Raw genomic sequence first — 15,787 nt, 5'->3', positions numbered from 1 at the left:
ATTTTGATTTTCTTGTGAGACGTGTCTTTAAAATTGGTTTTCGCAATATTATGCACAACTCAATGCTGTATGGAGGTTGGTATACACACAAAAAGCAAAACAGAACAAGAAAAATACTTAAATTTGATTGGCTATCTGCGAATTATTCTATTGTTTTTTTATAATTTTTCTGTTTTTACCCGCAAGAAAAGTTGAAATGATTTCAACTTGCAGTTTGGATAGGAGCGAATTATCAACCAATCAGATTCCAGAAATAACAATTGTCTGTTCCGATTCTTTTGGAGTGAAAATCCACCCTTAAAACGATCGCTTTTGATATTGTACGGTAAAATAAAAATCTGGAGGTCACAAGTATAGACTGAGCTTTCGTAGGTCTTACTAATGATTTGTCATTTGTTACTAAGAGGGTTCACAAAAGTTGCTAGAGTGTTTATAACTTCCTCTTAAACTATAAAAATCTTTGAAATTTCTGCGTAACTAGACACCGATCCAGCTAATGACGTTACAAACTAAACTTTGTCCCTTCCCTCTAAGAAAATCTTACAAATTTCTTCGTTTAATTACTCACCAAGACTAAGTCCTGTTTTACCAAACTACATTATCTCGATATAAACAGCTCTCGTTAACTACTTCTCAAAACTTGATGGAGAATGTGGACGAGCTAGAAAATGAAAGGGGAGTGTTTAAATTTATTTTTTTTGAATTTTGACTACTTTGACGTGTGAAACGCAAAATTTGAGTGATGGATTGATGCATCTGCTAACTTAAAGACTAAATAATACCAACGTTGATATAACCGTTTTTGACGGAAATACAAAACGCTTTTGACGGAGATATAAAGACAGTTGACGGAAATAAAGACAGTTGACGGAAATATAAGACAGTTGACAGAGATACAGAAGCTGTTAAAAAGATACAAAGACTGTTAAATAAGATGCAAAAGCTTTTGACCGAGATACAAAGAGTGTTGATGGGGATACAAAGGCTGTTGACGGAGATAAAAACGATGCTGATGGACACAATGAGACTCGGGAAGTCGATTTTTGTATTCCAGCCATTTCTGTTATCTGTTAACGGTGCATATAGAAAATCAAGCGAAAAAACTTAACGTCCAATTTAAAAAAAATTAAAGGTAGAGCCTACGCGTTTAATTCTCGCAAAATTAAAATTCGTGCTTGTATATGTCGACTTTAGGCACCACATTTGTGACAAAAAAAAGCTCTGCTGTAAATACTCTTATCAGCTATAATATGTTTTTGTTTGCTCAAGCAACTGATGCCGGCAACAAAGAACAAACCATTTGACGGGAATGGTTGGATATTATAGATATAGTTTAATCATCCGCATGAGGGTTTACAAAACTAAATAAGAAATATCTACACACGTGGTTTACGCGCAATTAAATTTCACAAAAAAATTATTAGTGTTACTCTTGTTCCCAAATAGCGCCAGGAAGCGTAAAAGAGGGTCTGGAAACGAGGTTGACGTAGTGTTTATTTGACGTCAAATGAATAACGAAGGGTTGATTTAAAGTCATGAGGTAGCCACACAATGTCGTTGTTGGTCAACTTTTTTATAAAATTTTGTGTCGTTGTTCAGTTAGTCCATGCTGACTCACCGTACTTAAACTGCAAAAGAGTTGACGATACCCTGGATTGCAGTGAAGTTCATTTTCAACATGATTGGAATATTGATCCACATTTTCTTTGGACAGTTAAGAAGCTGTAAGTTTTTTTCTGTAAAAACGTAGTCCTGTTGGTCAAAATATCAGAAAAGATACTATAGACAAACCCTGTAAACTTCTCTTGAGCGTATAAGTTACATTTTTTGGCACTGTTCACAGTTGATCATTGATTTTGGAATATCTTCCCTTTACCCCATTTGCCACACATCACTAATAACATTTAATGTAAACTTTTTTATAACAAACGCCTGCTTAGAAAATCAAGTGTTTCAAAATTGTGAAGGTTGACATCAACAACAGCCCATCTCCCAAAAACTGTTACAATATCATTTCAAGCAACTTCCAGGGTGATCAACCTCTTTCCCAGGCTCTTCTATTACATTGACGACTCTCATTCAACTCCATAACTGTTGTTTTATCCTGTTCGTCCCCAGAATCTCTTAACCTTGTGGCGTAATACGAAGCACATCAAATAGGAAAATGTCCTGTTGTTGTTGTCATAACTTTTGTATTCGAGTTGCTCGTCAATTTTTTTTACTGAAAACCGAGTGTAAAAGTGATGCCTTAATGTCGGTCGAGTGTTTCCGCGGTTCACCTCGTAATCCACTGGTCGAGTGGTTCCGCGGTTCACTTCGTAATCCACTGGTCGAGTGGTTCCGCGGTTCACTTCGTAATCCACTGGTCGAGTGGTTCCGCGGTTCACTACGTAATTCACTAATCGAGTGGTTACCGCCGGTCAACCCATGCAATGTGACGGTAGTGAGCAGATCAATCCGATATAAAAATAGTCATATTTTAGAAGAACAATTCGGTAACAACAATGAAAGGCTAAAAAATAAGAACAAAATTAAAATAATTGAAAGGAAGAAATTTTCCTGATTTCTCTTGTTTTTCACTGAAGAAGCACAAACATGGAGACATTCCTTTTAAAGCTGTTGTATTTTTGCAAGGGTTGCAATTACTCAGATTTTGAGTGACAAATTTTGTGAAGTACTGTGAAAAATAATGTTCAAAATATAAGAACACCTTAGGCTTTTAACACACAGATATGGTGTACTAGTAGTACATTTAACGTTTAAAGTTTCAGGTTTGACTCTACAATCCGCGCACTTTAACTGTAGTTTTGTCAGCCTATTTAGTGACCATTAACCGGCATGTGTCGCAGCAACGCTATAGGCATCTCTGGCAGTACTAATGTAACATAGTTACAGTCGGAGGGGAGAAAGAACCAACCGTTAGGATGGTAACTTCCCGTTTATGGCATAATTAATTCTACATTAATGACAGTGTTTTATCTACCGACGCGGCTATCCTGTATAAATATTTAAAAATTATACCAGCAACTTTGCTTCCGCCTTTTTTATCACCCTTGAGCAAAAAAGAACTTACACAACAGATCAAATATAAAGGAAAAGATCTATATTTTTTCACCATAACAATTATCTTTAAATATATATAACAATTGTTAAAAAAAAGACACGCGCTTAATTAGATTGCTGTATATATATTTGTTTACACATATTTGACTAAACAACAACAACAACAACAACAACCACAACAACAACAACAACCAAGCACAACGTAGTTCATATCGCAATAAAAAGGGATATATAAAAAAACATTAACGAGAAAACGACTGGACAATGCGAGATATCTGCAACAGGACGGGACCGATTTCCGGATCATTTATATATTGTCCACTGTTGCCTGGATTTTCTAGCATATCTTCAAACGCGTGAAGAATTCTGGGATTGGTCATTCCTAATTGCACTATGGGATGGTCCATGATGGCGGTATATAACGGCGAATTTGCGTCTAAGCCTTGCTCGCTTACTACCTGTCGGTCGCCTAGTAACCAGTCCAATGCTCGCGCTTCATTATTCGCAGAAAACTTCAAAGCCTCTAACACCTCCTCATGTTTGAAGCCCATTTCTTTCAGCTTTGACACTGCTACGGGATTAGCAACGAAATCTCTTTTCCTTCCTGACACTCTTTTTCGTTTACGACGTCTGTCCGGCAAAAAAGTCGCAATTTCTTCCGGCGTCAAGGACGTATCAATGTCGTCGTCATTTTCGTGCTGCAACAACCACTCCATTGATTGTACAGGACACATGCGATTTATTATTAAAGCTTTGCGTCCACGACTTTCGGAAAAACCCATGTCGGTTAACTTTTGAAGACATAGTGGATCAATCTAAACGAAGGCATAAAGAAATGCAAAAAACAAACAAACAGACATCATGAAAGTCAAGAGTACAAATTTTTGACGGTAACTAAACTTTGCGGATTTTGCGGGGTTATTTCTGCCGTAATTTTGAAAACTTTAAAGCTTAAAGGTTTTTACATTTTCCGTATATACTTTTCAAGGTTCCCAAGTTTTTATTCCAAAGAATAAAGGAGTTTGTCAAGGTATATCTGAGTTTCACACCAGAGTTCATTTTTTTCGTATTAGCATGATAATAAAACATAACTCACGTGAACTTCAGATTCGTCTGTTTCCATGTCAGAATCCTGTCCCTCCTCACTATTGACGTGTTGCACCAGACTAGCTACTTCTGTCAATGACACTAAGATACGTTTTAATTCACCGAAGAAATCGAACATGCCCGCATATCCCAGTCCAGGGTTCGTAGCCGCAGTGCCCTTCTCTTCACCTGTGTGTTATAATAAAAGCATAAACTGTCTTAATTGACATATGTCAATCAAATTGTTGTTTCTGAGCGCGAAATTCAAAAGGGGAGGCGATAGATTCATTGTTGGGTCAAAACCTTGACGTAATTAAGGAAAATTAAGAGGAAAATTTGCCATTTTAGCTATGACTGAAGACATTCATGTAAAAAAATTAAGAAAAAAGAGCCTTTGAACAGCTTCTGAAAACTAAAAGAAATAAACTGAATGAAATAAATAAATATAGCATTTATATTAAAACACTTCACACTTAAGTTGCAAAAAATTAAATAGTAACAGAGTAGTTGAGAAAAATGGAGAATTAAAAAGCATATATAGCTAACATTTGATATACTTTAGGGTTGTGGAAGAACTTTTTAAGGAGGAATGGTCACCATTCTCCACATTAAAAACTTTTGATACAAAGGTATTTCCCACCATTCATAAAATCTTTAAAAAATCTTACCTAGATATTCAGTACATTTCTTTATTAACTGTAGATCAGGTCCTTTATTTATAAATGATGCCGACTTTCTAAATGGGTTTCCGAGGTTTCTTCGTTTCAAACAAACTATAAAATGATCATCTTCCACAATACCCTCTTGCTCCACTGTTCGGCCATCTTCTAATACTCTTCTTGGCGACATCAGAACAACCTAAAACAACAACAAATATCAAAACTGAAAACTTCCTACAAACATAGAACATGCAGAAAGCCCAATACAAAATGCACATAACATTTGTTTCTCTGGTTATTTACTTAGTACCTTTGGAATTATTTGAATTTTAATGAAACTGAAATGGAGCTGCAGAATACCTCTTTTTCCCTGAGCTAGCAGTTTTAATAATGGAGTTGGAATCGTGGAAAATATAGGAATTTATAAGGCAACCAATATCACCTGCCTACACAACATGTACATTTTATGCAAACACGTAATTAAACTCTGATAAGACGCACATGTCAAATAAAATAACGCCATTAGATGATAGCCAACGTGTTAATTTACAGAACATGATAATTTACAGAAGGTGGTTATCTGCGGGACTTACTTTGTAACTTGGTAGATCTTTAGCTCCAGCTTCACCCAGCAATTTTTCTTTGATAGCTTTGACTTGTTCAGTTGGTGATACAGTTATTATTGTTTCTTTCCCATCAGTTGTCATTACATTAATGTTGATTAAGCGACTTTTATTGATTTCATCAAGACCAAGAATAGGTTTAAACTCGCGCATCTTGTGTTGGTTTATGTGACCCAATATTTTTTATATGTACCTAAATATTCACCTTTTCTATGCTATGCCTAAAATTTTAAACGATATTTACTAATTCACATAAAGAAGAGTGTAATCCAGAAAGCTGGATTACACTCTGGATTACAACCTGTAACGTTACACTGTTATTAGCAATAAAAATAATGCAATATAACATTGGATCTGAATGCTTCATGGAGCGGTATCCTTGTTATAGCTGGAAGAAATATAAAAACATTTAGACATACAAAAAGCTAGCAGAACCAGTTTTTCCAAGAGATATATTTAGAACACTTTTCAAAGCTAATCATTTGGATTATATATAGTCATTATTATTGACACAAAAACAAATACTTTACTTTTTTTAAATTTTGAAACTAAAAGAATATTATACAATATTAAAAGCCATGTTATAAAATATATGAAAATTAAGCACTTTAAATATATATGTTATGAACATTTATGTTAACATAATAAAGTGCACTATAGGTGTCCCAAAGGTCTTTAAAAATTTAGAGCTTTTGCATTTGACCCATTTTGCCATTGATGTGGTAAAGTAATCTTCAACTTATAAATATTAATCTTTAACATGAAATCTTTTACCTTTATAAAGTGCAAAAAACCATCACATAACAAACACTCAAAAAGAAATTGGTTTCGCACATACTTTGAAAAAACCTACTGTGTTATTCTATTCTTTTTCACACGCATGGTTTTGCGTATTTTTAAAAATAAGCATTAGTAATAAAAATATTCACTTCTGTACTATACCTACATATAGTTTTTACTCTATTTACTTGATGCAGTACCATTTCATTCCCAACCCATTCAAGTTTTTGTTGTGTACACCTTTTAATTTAAATAATATACTGACCACATTCATGCATCTATAGCTTGATTTGTATAAATGACCACTAGTTACCTGAAAAGACTCTGAGAATTCAAAGAAAAGAGTAGAGAAGAATAGTTTTTGTTTTCAGCCTCTTATTGATTCTAGGATAGGATGGGGGAGGGTCAAAAACCTTAGCATTAAAAAGACAGTGGACAAACAATTTGTGCACCACCACTGACAATTCTTAATTCATTCCTTGGTAAAATATCTACATATCTATTTTGTGAACATCAAAATTATGTGATTTAACCTTTTTTAAGAACTCTCTCTCTCTCTCTCTTCACTGAAAACACTGCATGGCTATGACATGGTAACCTTAGCCTTTGAGTCTAGCATTTACCATATTAAACTAAACAAACCGAATTATTAGGAAATTAAACAGGCTGAAAAATATTTTTGAAAAAATTTTTATTGCTATATTCGCTCTCCCCCGAACTTCTTTATTAATTCACTTCACCAACTTGTGACAACTATTTTTTAAGCAATAGAAAAAAAACACTGAAATTTTTAAAGCAATAGCTATACGGAACCAAGTAATTTTAAAACATTTTAATCAAAAAATTCTACATTCTATATATTCTAAACGTCTAAATCATGTGATTTTTTTTGTTAACTTCCGTGTTCACTGCAAGGCTATGACCTGATACCCTTAGTCTAGGGTATACGATATTACCAATACTATCAGTACTGAAACTTGTTTACTTTTCAGAACAGACAGTCTAAATATCGCTAGGGTAACTCACTCAATTTTTGCGCATTGGGCTATGACATTTTATTATATCATTATCTTTATAATTGTTTGTTAAATACAAATGCAGACGCAGCTAAAAGCTGATGTTGACCTACAACAAAATATTAAAAATTAACTAAAAAGTGGTAATAATGAAAACAACTCATGGAGTGTAGAAGGTTGTAGAGTCTAGTGTAAGAGACTAGCAGAGGGACTGAGACAGGTGGGCAAGTACTGCAACCAATCATAATATAGGATTTAGAAATAATTTCAGTTTAAAGATTAAAGTAAACACCTTACAGAATTATATTGCCCACCCTGTTCCCTGGCAATTTTGCGAAGTTGTTTTAAGGAATTAAACCAACCAATTAGAGGGTTAGATAGCTGTACATATTCTACATGGCTAGCTTCAAAAATAATAAGGGATATACCTTGTCTTATTATTTCAAGGAGGGGCCCTGGCTTAAAAAGGTTAGTAGAGTATTAAAAGCTCATTTTGAGCTACGCAGACCAAATTATTATCCACGCTCTACCAGACAACTCCCTGCAACAGTGAACAGCGCACAGTGTGCTATCTCCCCAATTTCCCTCACAAAGCTTGAATTAACTTGGGCTATGGTGACAATAATTTGCCTATACTGAAACATCGCAAAGGGAAATTGAACCCCTGGTATCATACACAAAGTGTGAAAGTTATCAGGGTAAACACTTAATTAGGCGACGGTAGGCTAATTAGGGCATACCACATATTTAGGCGACTCATTGTAGCCTAGTTAGGCCATATGTAACCTAGTTAAGACATTACGATTTTTAATGGCTTTTCACACATTCCTTAGAAAAAATCGCAAAAAATCTTTGTTCAGAATGGATAGTCTACGCGACCAGGATTCCAAAATTGTCACTCGTGCCTGGATATGTTTGCGCGCAAGTAAGAATTATGTTAAAATAAATTATATAACCTAATTAGGTTAAGTTCGCCTATTTAGGTGAACACTGCCACGTTTTCGTCCACCATATTTATTTTTTCCCTGCGGGGTGAATGGCTGAAATCCATTATTTAAAACAACAAATAGTGCCACACGAGGTTTGGGCCATAAGTTACCAATGCGCGATGCAAATAAGACAATAATTGGTCAAAATTATCTGCAAAGTGGACAGATTTGATTCACATAAAAATTGTAGTGCGAAATGCAATGATTTCGACGTATTTACAACAGAAAGTTTTCGTTCGCCTAGTTAGACTACGGGTAGCCTAATTAAACTACATTACGTCGCCTAACAAAACGACTCGCCTAATTAGGTCATGCCGCCTAATTAGGTGTTTACCCTGACTGTAGGATGTTGCTAGAGCCGTTCGTTTATGCTAGCATGCTAGCTAGCTATATATATATATTATACAGTATGCAAACTTTAAGTGTTAGCTATCAATGTTTAAATACTTAGCTAGCTATGCTATAATCGAGCTTTTAGCAGCTCAGTCAATAGAGGGCTTGGTAGCTCAGTTGGTGAAGTGTTAGACTCCTGATCAAGAGTTTGTGGGTTTGATCTTCACAAAGAACCTGAGAAGTTGTCTATAAATCTTTTTGATTCTTTTGAACAATCTTTATTGGTTTCCATGATAATAGATATAATATCCATGTAGCTAGTACAAATACACGCTCAGAATATCAAATAGCTACAAGATTCAAAGACATTTCAAGCCCCTCATGAAGCCAACTTGTTTTTTCTTAGAAGGTAATCTTTAACACGCTAGCACCGCCTTTGTTGTTCCTCCCTGCGCCAACTTTCTCCTCACTTTAAGTCAATAGCTATTGAAATAATGCGTAAAATACTAACATAAGAAAATCAAACCTTGATAGGAAAGATAAAATTGGAACGCTGACAAAAATTTGGCTGCCATATTTGTTTTCAAAAAAAAGATAAAATCAATGTCGACTATGCTTTTTGTTTACATTTTGATTGAAGTAAAATGGCGCAAGGACACCATGTGCTTTCGGCAGTATTTCATGATGAGCGGAGATCTTCAAGAAAAGTTTTGTTTTTTTGCTTATTGTTAGCGAGTTTAATGAATTGTTGCAAAACTGTAACAGTACAACTCATAAAATAAAAATTCAAACCCGTCAAAAATATCAATAAACTACACATTTGTTGTTATAATGCCTATTTCCTTCTTGAATATAGCGTACTGAGAGACAACTTTCTAAATGAAATTCACTATGAAGATGCTTGGGGATACTTTTCAAGCTTAGAGTGCTTGTAAGTATTTATCAGAATATCGAATTTTAATGTTTGTAGGAAGTTTAATGTCATGTAAATTAATTCTTATCGCGTTAGTTGTTTAAACTATTTTAACTCTAGACACATCGAGAGCAACCAACTAAGTTTTATTCATGAAGACGCTTTTGTAGGATTAAAGAAGCTGACAGAACTGTATGATATTATTGTCAAATTCTGTTTTTGTTTTTTGTGGTCTTAGTAATTAACATACCAGTCTAACAGTTACTTTTCTCCCTTTTAGAAATCTTGTAAATAACCAATTGAGTGAGTTTCCAGCAAAACAAGTAAAGTATTTAAAAAGACTTAAAAAGTTGTAGGTCCTTATTGCAACTTTTTATTTATATATATTTATATTTGCATTGCCTTTCATTTTTAATCGCCATTTTTTTTATTTATTCTGTAGAAATCTTACAAAAAATAATTTAGGTGGACAAATTCAATTGTCTACATTCTCAAATGATGCACTTCCAAATCTAGAGGAGTTGTAAGTTTTCCTATTTATTTTCTTATATATTTTCTCCTTTTTCATTGTCTTCACAAACAATGAAATAATAAATAATAACAACGATATCTGAAAAAGCATTTACACAATTTTTTAGAGATTTAAGTTACAACAATTATGATGAATTGGTTGGTACTCCATTTATAAATATGAAGAAACTAAAGTTGTTGTAAGTTTTTTACATTATTTTCATCTGTACCATCTTTATTGACACAATATAATTTTATCACTTGTCATACTATCGCGAGATATAGCACCTGGTTACTTGACTGGTGAAAAGAATTATTAGAATTCTTTGCAACCATATTTTTTGTGGATCACTACCAGTTTTTTTTAAGAAACGGTGACAAAGCAAGATTGCTTTGTTTAAAGTAAAATATTATAGTTATAAAATTCTCGATGTGTATTTTTATTGAAGTAAGAAAACGTAAATTAATACTTTTGCTGGCAATGAATAACAATTTAGGAATGATGTGCACTTACTTTTAAATGTTATACCTTTAAATACCTTTAAGAAATTCTGTGAGATAACTAGGTATTTACAAACTCATGTGACAGTCTATTTATTCTTGTAATATTCAGAATGGTTTCAATTCCTGGAGATTATCATTTCCCCACTGTTAGACTGTTAAACAAAGAAGAAAACAAAGTTATTTAATTTAATTTGCCTTCTTACCGGTCCAATAAACGCATCCTCCCTCATATTTAGAGATCTTTCTTCGACGAAACTTACACATATCAAAAAAGATAACTTCAAAGGTTTACTACGATTGAAGACTTTGTAAGTTTACTACGTTTGAATGTATGATCTTTCCACGAGATTGTATTGATAAATCTCAATTCTGTTGAACTGTCGGTGCTATTCAACATTCTATGCTATCCAACAAGCCTTTTTCTTTCTTCCAGCAAGCAAAGGTGAAAAAAGCTCTCAGTTGAAGCAGTTGATGAAATATTAATTTTCTGGCTTTAAGTTGGTCTTACAAAACGTTTAATTTGTTTTTCCTAGGAAACTCAACGGGCTCACACTTTTTAACAAATTACAGGAAGATGCTTTTCAATACACTCATAACCTGCAACACTTGTAAGAATATTTTATGCATTCTCCGCGTAAGTGGAATTTACTTTAAATAACATATTTGCGATCACCCATATTCATTTTTGCTTTGCAGGGAAATTCAAATGTCTCATTTGCTGAACATATCTCTCAACACAGTGAAAGGCCTACCGCTTCAAAAATTGTGAGTGATATTTTTTTATCCAATCATTGAAATTTGTTTCCCCTGACTGGCTGTTTTTCAACAATATTGTGCATTTGAATTATGACAGCTATAATTTAACAAATTGAAAAGCAGTATCAAACCGTCCCCGTTCCCAGGGTCTCTTGCCTTGGATTTAAAGGCTCTTTTTGCCCGTGATATAAAGGCAATACCGTTAAAACAAGATTGGTGTTAATCTTTATATCAGTTTGCTGTTTTTAGTAAAATTTTATCAACATTTTTTTATCCGTATAACTTGCATTCATATTCTGCAAAAACAAATTCAAAATGTTAAAAAAGTGGCGTTTATTAACTTCTTCTAATATAGACGCCTTGGAATGAATCCACTGATTTGTGATTGCCATGTAGAATGGATCTGGAATGAACTTCATCACAAAACACGTGATTGGGATAGTGACATTCTTACGAATGGCAATAAAAATTTGCCACTTCAATGTATAGATCTAAAAACAAAACAAGGTCATGATCTATCCGAAATAGAAAAAGGATTCTGCGGTAAGTTTAAATGTGTGAACGAACTACTTCGAAAAACAAAAAGCATTACAAACTGTTCTTGTGTATAGAAACACACTGCAACATGAAAATAGAGATAAGAAGGGTGACCTACCTTAACCCTATTCGGTCCGGGGGGGGGGCGGATTCCGCCCCCCCTGACGGTTTTTTTTTAATAACTCCTGATTGCTTTGTTATATGGCTATGATACCTACTGAGTTTCAACATTTATCTATTAGACACCTGCATGCTAATTTTTTAGGTCCCATACCTTTCAGAGGCTTTGATATTGGCCATTACTCGAAACTACCCCTAAAAATCTCTATGAAGTCCTTATAATGGGGAAAATATAATAACTCCTGTTAGGATTATCCTTAGAACTTGAAACTTGCAACACAACTTTGTTTCATCAAGAAGAATCATTTTGAATAATTTGAACCCGTGACTAATCCGATTTCCCGATTTTGTCGGATTTTACCCGAAAATTGGAAAAAAACGGATTTACGGGCAATTTTTGGCAATTTTTCATCCGATCCATGTAAAAACCGGAAGATATGTTAAATAACTTTTATTTAGCTTTCAGAAACTTCAAACAGAATGTAAAAATTCGCTCTAGAACAAAAGTAATTATATCTTAAGCAGATAGTGGCATTTTTAACAATTTTCAAGCTTTTGATGACGTCACAGAAAATGTGCTGACGCAAGCAAATTTTTTTTGGCGCCATTTTGTTCCTTTTATGACGTACTATAAGTGTGCCAAGTTTGATTCAATTTGAACAACCCTATGTTAAAAGGGGAATCCGCCCCCCCAGGTCATAATATGTTCGAAAAACCTCGGACCGAATAGGGTTAAGAGAAAAAAGCAACGTGGAGCAAAAATATATTTTTTTGAATCCTATTCCTTCCGTTTTTTCTCTTTTTTGTTATGCTGCACGTCTAAAATATTCACTGAGTTCTTATATTTATGTATTTGACACCTGCATGCGAAACGTTTCCATACCTTTTAGAGTTTTGGATATTTACCATTACTTAAAAATATCCCTTAAATTTCTAAATTGGGAAAATATAATAACTTTAAGATTAACCTTAGAAATTGAAACACGTAACACAACTACAAAGACTACCTGTTTTTCGATATGTTTATAATTTTTCACTAAATTTACTATGAAATTCGCTTTACACATTAAGCAAAAATTATATAAACATAACAATAGCTATATGAGGGTACTAATTCTCAAAGTCTTCGTTATCAATACACGTGTGTCTATTCGCTATTCTTTATTCTGAATTTTGCATCATTAAGGTCATATTCGCAATCTTTTATTCCGCCACCTTGTCTTTTCTCAGTGGCCACACGAAAAAGTGTCTAGAGTAACCTCAAAAATAAAGAACTCTCCGAAACTCTTCTAAAAACTCTCCTTCGAATTAAACAGACTCTCTACATTACAAAAAAACCGAAAAATTCTTCAAAAAATTATTGCCAAAATCTCCTAAAATATGGAATTGTTTTTATTTGTTTTTTAGTGTTTTTTCCTTAAATTTGACCTCAATGACATTATTACAGACTTATTTTTTGTTATTTTTTGTTATTTCTGTCATTTTTGTAATATTTTCATAGAACATCGGTTGCCAACACTCTCATCGCTTTCAAAGAATGATGTTCAATGGTCTGACTGGACCACATGGTCATCCTGCGAGTTATACTGCCAACAACATCGACAACGAAATTGTACCAGTGGAGTATGTGACAGGACAATTACAGTTTATTGGGAGATGTGTGTTGGAGAGAGATTTGAGAAAAGACATTGCTACACTGGTCAATGTATGAGTAAGTTATTTTGGGTTTTTTTGTTTTTTTTGTTATTATTGTTGCTTTTTGTGTCGAGGGAGTAGTTGTGTAGGAGGAGGTGGGAATGTCGTTGTCGAAGATATGCTGGTGAAGGCGGAGATGAGAATAATAACTATGGTGATAGTGATGACGATAATAATGACGGTGGTGGTGATAATAGTGCTGGTGATAATGGTGCTGGTTGTGGTGGTGCTGATGGTGACGGTGGTTGTAGTGATGATAGTCGTGGTGATAATACTGATGGTGGTTGAATTGATAATGGTGGTAGTGGTGGTGATGATGGTGGTTGTAGTGATAATGGTGGTAGTGGTGGTGGTGATGGAGGTGATAGTGATTGTGGTGGTTATGGTGGTGAATATGGTGACAATGGTGGTATTGGTAATGATGATGGTAGTTGTGGTGATAATGGTGGTAGTGCTGGTGGAGGTGATGGTAATGGTGATTGTGGTGGTGATGGTAGTGGAGGTGGTGGTATTGGTAGTGATGATGGTTGTTGTAGTGATGATAATGGTGATGATGATGATGGTTATTGTGATTGTGATGGTGATGGTGGCGATGATGGTGGTATGCTGTGCTGATGGTATTGGTAACTCTAGTATTTTGTTGCTGTCATCGTTGTATTTGCTTTTTACCTCTAGGATTTCTTTTACTGAATAATGGAGACAGTCCAACCCGTCCTGCTACAATTAAGTCACTGGAAAAAGTCATAAAGGACGCGTTTGGGAAACGGAACGACAAACCAGTGTTGATATTATCCATATTAATTCTTCTTCTTCTATTCTTTATCTGCGTAACCATGTGTGTATTGCTGGTGAGAAAACGGTAGGTGCTTTGAGTAACTCTATCCAATCGGTTTATTTCGGTGAAGTAGTGGATATATTGAAAATAATATTCTTGGAAGCATAACGTTTATATGCATATTGAGGCTTAGAAGGAATTTTTATAAGCATATACTACGCATGTTTCTTACTCTTGTTGTATCCTTCTTGTGTGTGTATTTTTTATATAAAAATTCTCATAGCATTTCTTAGCTTGATTGTGTGTTTCGCATAAGCACCAGTCTGATTTCCAAATTTCACTTGCTTATAAAGCAGGTGAACGAATAGTCTATGTTATAATACCCGTATATGTTTGTCTGTCACGCAAAGTGGTACCGCAGGTGCAGGACGCATGCAATGCGGTATAAAAAGGACGGCCAACTGGTCAATTTTTCACTGGTCACTGACCATAATTTCAATTTTCGGTGCTGTTTTGATAACAGTGATATTAAAAATATAGATTATTTTCTTAGTCGCAGGAAGAAGAAAAAGGAACTCACGCCAGTTCTTACTTATAAAAGTCGAAGTCAAAGCATCCGTGATAAAACGCTTGCTAGCACAAGAGAATTTCTTAAAAACAACAAATGGTTTAGTGGAGAAGAAGCAAAAGATATGCCACCAATGCCATTTGTAAATAAAAATAACAAGACACAGAAGGACTTTTTTTTTCATGACGGAAAGTATGTAAAAAGACGACAAAAAGATGATTTACCTCTTCCGCCTGTCCCTCCAGTGGCGACTCAGTCCACGCCAAACCACTACGAACTTTCTGAGCTTTCAATGAGCACAGATGTACACACGGAAACGGAAGCGCATTACGAACAAATTAGACATTCAGAAGACGACGCACAAGACAGCTCTCCAAAGAAGAAGGTATGCTGATTTACGATAAAAGCTTCTGTTTAAAACGAAATTAGGAGAGAAAATATAGATTCTATTCTCCTAGTCAATACTAAGTATATATGTTATGTTTACTACAATAGAGAAATAAATCGTCAAATTTTAATTTTAATTTATTTTTTAATTATTAAATTAATTTTTTTTAATTTTTTTGACTGTACAGGCTTCCACTGATTGAGCTAAGATTTTAGAAAACATTTTCTTATAAATAACCCTATGATTCATTGTAGGTCCACTTTAGCGAAGATGCGCTTCAAGCTGAGTACGATGAAGATTTGTATCTACGTCCATCTGATATTTGTGAGAATAATAAATAAATATATTAAAAAATGTCAAAAAGATTAACATAATATAGTTATAAAAATAATAGCTCAAACCCATGTGTCTTGAATGCTGGCAAAATGATGACAATTCGATGCTGAAAAAGGTCTGTTTATCAATACGATGA

The 15,787-nt window shown here is 34.3% G+C and overlaps 2 protein-coding genes across 2 annotated transcripts; one reads left to right on the top strand and one right to left on the bottom strand.

Annotated features, from left to right (window-relative positions):
- Nucleotides 1-1,529: 1,529 nt before the first annotated feature.
- On the top strand, nucleotides 1,530-15,709 carry LOC130635674 (uncharacterized). The gene is made up of 14 exons (XM_057445087.1): nucleotides 1,530-1,724; nucleotides 9,406-9,480; nucleotides 9,583-9,654; nucleotides 9,743-9,814; nucleotides 9,905-9,985; nucleotides 10,101-10,172; nucleotides 10,713-10,784; nucleotides 11,010-11,084; nucleotides 11,173-11,241; nucleotides 11,588-11,775; nucleotides 13,391-13,600; nucleotides 14,260-14,443; nucleotides 14,913-15,312; nucleotides 15,570-15,709. The coding sequence occupies exons 1-14, from the start codon at nucleotides 1,552-1,554 to the stop codon at nucleotides 15,654-15,656; spliced, it is 1,830 nt and encodes a 609-aa protein (XP_057301070.1). The 5' UTR covers nucleotides 1,530-1,551; the 3' UTR covers nucleotides 15,657-15,709.
- On the bottom strand, nucleotides 3,169-5,678 carry LOC130635675 (ubiquitin-associated domain-containing protein 1-like). The gene is made up of 4 exons (XM_057445089.1): nucleotides 5,402-5,678; nucleotides 4,818-5,007; nucleotides 4,160-4,338; nucleotides 3,169-3,878 (listed from the first exon to the last, which is right to left on the bottom strand). The coding sequence occupies exons 1-4, from the start codon at nucleotides 5,582-5,584 to the stop codon at nucleotides 3,306-3,308; spliced, it is 1,125 nt and encodes a 374-aa protein (XP_057301072.1). The 5' UTR covers nucleotides 5,585-5,678; the 3' UTR covers nucleotides 3,169-3,305.
- Nucleotides 15,710-15,787: the final 78 nt, after the last annotated feature.

This window comes from Hydractinia symbiolongicarpus, chromosome 3 (genome assembly GCF_029227915.1).
Source record: "Hydractinia symbiolongicarpus strain clone_291-10 chromosome 3, HSymV2.1, whole genome shotgun sequence".
NCBI lineage: Eukaryota > Metazoa > Cnidaria > Hydrozoa > Anthoathecata > Hydractiniidae > Hydractinia > Hydractinia symbiolongicarpus.
Note: the sequence above shows the minus strand (reverse complement) of the source record. Positions and strands in the feature narration are given on the sequence as shown.

Coding starts and splice junctions, on each gene's coding strand:
- LOC130635674 (XM_057445087.1), top strand. CDS start 1,552: ATGTCGTTGTTGGTCAACTTTTTTATAAAATTTTGTGTCGTTGTTCAG. Junction 10,785..11,009: donor TTACTACGATTGAAGACTTT/GTAAGTTTACTA, acceptor TGTTTTTCCTAG/GAAACTCAACGGGCTCACAC. Junction 13,601..14,259: donor CTACACTGGTCAATGTATGA/GTAAGTTATTTT, acceptor TTTTACCTCTAG/GATTTCTTTTACTGAATAAT.
- LOC130635675 (XM_057445089.1), bottom strand. CDS start 5,584: ATGCGCGAGTTTAAACCTATTCTTGGTCTTGATGAAATCAATAAAAGT. Junction 5,008..5,401: donor AAGATCTACCAAGTTACAAA/GTAAGTCCCGCA, acceptor TTGTTGTTTTAG/GTTGTTCTGATGTCGCCAAG. Junction 4,339..4,817: donor GAAATGTACTGAATATCTAG/GTAAGATTTTTT, acceptor TATAACACACAG/GTGAAGAGAAGGGCACTGCG.